Genomic DNA, 6,000 nt, shown 5'->3' with positions numbered 1-6,000 from the left:
TATACATTAAAAATAGACGACTCAAAGGCCCTCTCTGCATCATCAAACCAAAGTAAGAGAGGTTTGGAAACGGGAATACACCCAGCCTATTCTCTTTTGGGGCCTTGCCAAGCTGTGAGCTTCTGAATATCAAAGTGACATAGAAGCATTGGTCAGTTCATAGTTATTACAGAAAAAAAAAAGTTAGTATTCAGTTTCCACAACCTCCCTTCTTACCCATATCAATTTCAACTTATCATTCATCCATTTCATAAGATCTTCACACTTCACACTTTCTTCAGCACCATCTGACAATCTCTCCTACTTTAATGAAAATATAACCAACTTGCCAAAATTTTCCCTAAACCTTAATTCTGCAAGCCTCAGTCTCTCTATAGGAACTTATTACGGGCCACTCAGATTTTTCACATTTCCTTTGTACGTTAGGAGGAAAAAACCCCAAACCAGTTGCACTTAGGAAATGAGAAACAACTGTTATTCTGTCAGTTTGAGAAATAGCTTGATAGTGGCAGAAACAATCATTCTCCCACTACCACACTGTTGTCGATAAACAGAAAGGGGCATCAACAATTTCTATCTAACATTAGTTATGTTAAAACTTCTAAGGAAAAGGTTCAATGCACAGCGTGTAGCAGCCTAGAGAAGAATGCTCTAATGAATTGATTTTATGGCCAAGTGTCTGCAGAAAAAATGTCAATAAAATTCCAAGGTGACACTGCTAGCTAGAGCCATAATTAACCACAATGACCTGCCAGCAAAGTAAAGTCTGTCATAAAACTGAAATATTTCCTTGACTTAAATAATATTAACTTCAGCTAAACAGTTGGGTAGTTGTTCACATGAAGTTAAGGAAAAAGAAAAATCCAGTTACTGTTAACACCAAAGAAATGCACGCCAACCATAAACCAAAGGTCCTTTGGTACTGTAGCCAGAACAGACAAATATGTGGTGTGGGAGCAGGGACTTCCCTGATGGGTAGATGACAGGGCCATAGAAGGTGCTCGAGACCTGCTACGTCTCCTGGGAGGCTGACGCACCACCATGTTCCATGACAAGAGTCACAAAAACACAAGCTTATTGGCTGGCTTGTTAAAACACCGCTGCTGTGTTGACAAGTGACTGATTCAGACTCACTGAAGGGTCTCGTTAATCTGAGGAAACGCTGCTCAGTGCCATAGATGAAACACTATGGTCTCGAGCGGAATGCATGTGAAGTTTCCAGAATGTTTCCCCGACTTGATTCAGTTTTGGTTTGTGACCTTAGCTGGGAAACATAAAGATGGACATGGGGTGGCAGTTCAGAAAGATATCTGTGAGGATTTAAGTTGGGCAGCTTTCAGAAGATGAAGGATGTTTAAAGTTAAGGCCTTTATCTGCAAACAATAGTATATTAATAAACTCTATACCATATTTACAAATGCATTCTCTTGTATTAAAACTAACAGTATTCTGTTCACAGTGCCATTGTTTATACAGGTAGCAATCCCATAATACTCATGTATTTTGGCATGGGAATCAGTAGCGCTTGGTATTTACAGAAAATGTACATGTGCGAATATAAACATGTCACTGAATCCATTATAGACAGATCGGCTAACGGTGCAAAGGAATGAGCTGTACAGCACCTTCCCCTCGGGCCAGATGGAAAACGTGGTTTCTTAAATTGAGAAGATGCCAAATCTCTGCCCCAAAGTGGCATGAAGTCCATAACAAAACAATGAACCCCTTGTTCAAGTTTGGGTACATTGAGTAATTTTAGTCCAAAGTTTTAGATCCATTGTCTACTGCATAAAATACAAAAGTTAAAAAGATTCATTATTATTTTTTATAATAATTATTATTAAAATAGAAGGTACTTTCTCTCACGCTCTCATTTGTGCTCTTGCACTTAAGACCAATATCCTTGGAGTTCCAAATATGCTGGTGTTTTTGTCACGCGGATCAGCAGTCAGATGGCAAACAAGAAAGTGCTCTGGACTTGGGAACTGCTGCCTGTCACAGTGTGACCCAGGGCCATGAGGGACGTGGCAGAAGCACCTCTTTCTCACTCCCAGTCTTCTCCTGGGGGGCGCCCTGCCCGCGGGATCAGCCCCACGTCACTGATTGCAGTTGCTCCCATCGGCAGCTAACGCTGAGGTGACAAATGGCTTCTGTACACTTGCAGAAAGGAGGGGAGGCAGGTGAGTAAGTAGGAGGAGGGTGGAATTCAAAGAGCCCCAGGCCACAACCCAGACGAGAGTCCCCCGATGGCCAGGTCCCCTACTGGGTGTCGCCTTCCGTCGCAGTCTGCGCCGCGTTCTCAGTCCCGGGGCCACCGTGGTCGTGGTCGGGGCCGCCGCCACTGCTGCCCCTGCCCCTGCGCTGCCTGGGCGACAGGCTCTTCCACTGGGCTTTGTTGTGCGCCAGGTGGCTGAGCATGTTCTCCGACAGCGGGCTGTTCCCGGTGAACCGGGCCCATTCCCGGAAGAGCGGCTCCACGATGTAGGTCATGAAACCTGGAACGGGCAAGGCCAAAGTCATCACCGAAGGGCAGGAAACCCACTTCCTTCTCCCTCGCAAACACCATGGGGACCCGCTGCGTACGCCGCTCTCAGGATATGAAGGCAAACGAGATAGGGTCACTGTCTTCAGTCTAGGAGCATAAAACGTGTCACCTTGGGCTTGTCACTTAACCTCTTTGTGCCTTAGTTTCCTCATTTGGAAAAAGGAGCTAAAGAGAGCATTAAACCCATAGGGTTGTCCTGACAATTAAATGTCTTAACACATGTAAAAACATGTTCGGAAAGCTCCTGGCACATGCTGAATACCCAATAAATGTTGGCTATTATTATTTGCAGAGGGAGAAAGGCACATAAGTAAAAAAGTAAAGAAAAAGAAGTCTGCTGGAACTAAGGAAGGCAGGAGGGGGAGGAGAGGAAAGAGCACATGATGTCAGGAAGGGACATCTCACGGATTCAGACCCACTGAAGAATTAATTTGTACACTTACCCTGTAGAATACTTTTTTTCCCCCCACAATTATCATTTTATAGCCGTATCTTGCTTTCAGGTATATTAAACAACTAAGTTTAAATAAAATTCATTCATTTTTAATACAGACTTTTACCTGCCTTAAAGTCCTACTTTAGTGACTAGATAAGATTGTTTGACATTAGACATCTTCGTTAGTGTGTCTGTTCTCCTATATATTTAAGATTTGCTGTTTTGTAATCACGTTTTGCTGATAATGTGCTTTCTACATTAGACATGATTTGTTAAGCAAAGATAACTTTCAGTGTAGGCCACAATTGTTGGAATCATCACAAACTTGGACTTATTTAGGTTTTTAATTGTATTTTCTTGAAATGTAGACGTGGAGAGAAAAGGCAAATGTTTTTCAGCAGAACAAAAATTTCCAATAACTAACTCTGTATGTTTACAGGCATGTGAATTATAAGGCTTGATTTAATCTTTTTTTTTTTTTCTGGACAAATAACTGGCACTTGGCCTTTGAGGATACTATAGAGATGCAAAAAGGATGCAGCAATGCAAAATGTTATTGTACATTTCTGCATGATCTCATCTTATGTGAAATATGATTTAAATATCATGAGATTGTTTTAGAGAACATGAACCTGAGGAGGAAAGTTAAGCCAGTGACTTTATGTCTGTATTTGGCATTTTGATAAGGTTATCTAGGGAGTCAGCAGGTAAGGATGTCACATTTTGCTTGCTATTCTTGAATGTTCTTTACTCCTTCACAATTTCCATATCTAATTTCTGATGTGATTCAACTTAAAAGAAATTAGATATTAGACATCTAAAAAGATAGTTTGCAAAATTATATTATTCTAAAGCTCAAAGGGTGAATATTTGTCAAGAGTATCTAAGTTTAAAAAGGTTACAAAGCCAACATTTTAAAAATCTAACACTTAAAAAGCAACTCATTTTCTTCCTGAAGTTACCCTGGATCATACATCTGTATTTATACTTGTCAGACATACAAAGACTTGTGATGCTAGTTAGGAAAGCGATTTTAAAGGCTGAATAGACCCCATGAGGCAGTGTTCCACACGAAGGAAGGCTTCTGTATCCTCAGATGTGGGAACCGCTTCCAGCAATGTGTTGTGCCGACCTCTCTCCTCAAGGGATGAGCTGACTTGGCTGGGAATTGTCCCCCTGGAGGGGTGGGAGTGGGGACAGGAGGAGTAGTGGCCTCAGAGTAGACAGGATTGAAGGAAATCCTCTTTCTCTTCAGCTTTCTATAGATTTCGCCAATTAGAGATTCATTCCATTTAATATTTTCTTTTTAAAATTCAGAATTGGCGGAGAGAGGGAAGGAGAGGAGGAAGAGAGGGGATATTAAGCCCCCGTTCCACTTGGGTAAATGTGAATTACTTAAACAGAAAATCAGATCTAAGTCTGAGAAAGACACTCAGAAAATTCTCATTTTGGCTTGAGAAAGGAAAAAGAGAGGGAAGATTTTCACTCAGAGGGAGGCAGGACAGAGGAAATAGCTGCATTATTTAAGACCCACTAGAAGAATTGTTGTCTGGAGGGCTAAAGCCTGAAGCAGCCATCAGACTCTGTTTAACTCTTTGGGTTCTTCTAGTTTAGCACAAGCTAACTCGCTACTGTACTTTCCAACCCTGAACCTTTAAGAGCTGGCAGATGTGGAACAGAGGTAGAAAAAGATTTATGTACTGAATTGTTTTGTAATCACCTTCTCTTTCTCTTTATTATTGGTGTGCTGGTGTAGCATCCATGGGATTTCTCTATTTACTCAACTCCCATCCCATTTTTAAAAGAGGTATCTATGGCAACCACATTTTTCTGAGCTGAAAATCAGGACATATCTGACAAAATAAGTTTGTTCTCATGACAACAACAGGACAGAACCTCTGAAATCAGGTCTGTCTTGCAAATCCAGGTTGTGTGCTTAACAATGTCAGTGCTTTCGTTTGGGGGTGTCCAAAATGTCATTAACAGTTGCCTAGCAAATTTCTTTCCAGTCAGAGCTTAATACAGCGAGTCTCAGGATTAGGACTCTGGTCAGCGTCTAATTTGGAGTCACATCTGCAGAACCTCCACAGCTAAAGCAACTAGTAGGACACAACTGGTCCAACGAGGCTGAGGCTGATTTCTGTTGCTGCTGCTCCCGCCTCCAAACTCCCCAGCAATTCTGAATCATCATCGGCCCTGGGTTCTATTTGTTTTTATTACCCTACCCTACTTTGGGGTGGAGGAACTGATTTAACTGTGAAGACAACATAACAATATTAAGGACAATTCAGAAAAAAATTAATGCCCAATAATCTCATAATTCCAACACACCTATTTTAATATTTGTATATTCCATTCAAATTGTTGTAGCTAGATTTATTTTGTCCCTATATCCTGAGGATGACTTCATGACTCCTTTTTGGGACTGTGGATTAGATTTGACCCTCAGTGACTGTAAGTATAGCATTCTAACTTGCTCAGGTTTCCTTAATTTTCAGTTTATCTTTTCAGATGCCCCCTTTCCTCCCATTAAACCTTGAGGTTGCAGAGGTCTTTAGCACAGTGATTGCATTCAGCTGTCTGCAGTCTGGGCAAACAGACAAAACACATGTCAGGGCCAGAGCTTATAAGGAAAAGAGTTAAAGTTCTGAGTTTTGTTTCAATGGAAGGGAACTACAAGAAAGGCTTGCTTTAAATGTAGATGGAATTGGTGGAGTGCTTTAAGTTGTGATGGAAATTCTTACCAGAGCAAAACTATTTCCTCCATTAAAGTGCCTAAAATTTCTACATTTTGATTTGCTTAATGATCTTATGCATAACTCAATTAGATAAAGTAATAATTATTCTGAATGCGCTGACATCACACTTTAACCGGTAACAAAGCTTTTATACTATTGAAGGAAATCCTCTTTCTCTTCAGCTTTCTATAGATTTCACCAATTAGAGATTCATTTCATTTAATACTTTCTTTTTAAAATTCAGAATTGGCAGAGAGAGGGGAGGAGAGGAGGAAGAGAGG

At 40.9% G+C, this 6,000-nt stretch overlaps 1 protein-coding gene across 3 annotated transcripts in view; it reads right to left on the bottom strand.

Moving 5' to 3' along the window:
- Positions 1 to 765: 765 nt before the first annotated feature.
- The window catches only part of PDE7B (phosphodiesterase 7B), a 291,481-nt gene continuing 286,246 nt past the window's right edge, over positions 766 to 6,000 (bottom strand). For all 3 annotated transcript variants that reach the window (XM_045544422.1, XM_045544421.1, XM_045544419.1), the window contains one exon: positions 766 to 2,495. In XM_045544422.1, the coding sequence (XP_045400378.1) occupies positions 2,260 to 2,495 (236 nt within the window). In that variant the 3' untranslated portion in view covers positions 766 to 2,259. The remainder of the gene's footprint in view (positions 2,496 to 6,000) is intronic.

This window comes from Lemur catta, chromosome 2 (genome assembly GCF_020740605.2).
Source record: "Lemur catta isolate mLemCat1 chromosome 2, mLemCat1.pri, whole genome shotgun sequence".
Classification (NCBI taxonomy): domain Eukaryota; kingdom Metazoa; phylum Chordata; class Mammalia; order Primates; family Lemuridae; genus Lemur; species Lemur catta.
This window is presented reverse-complemented; position numbering and strand designations above follow the sequence as displayed.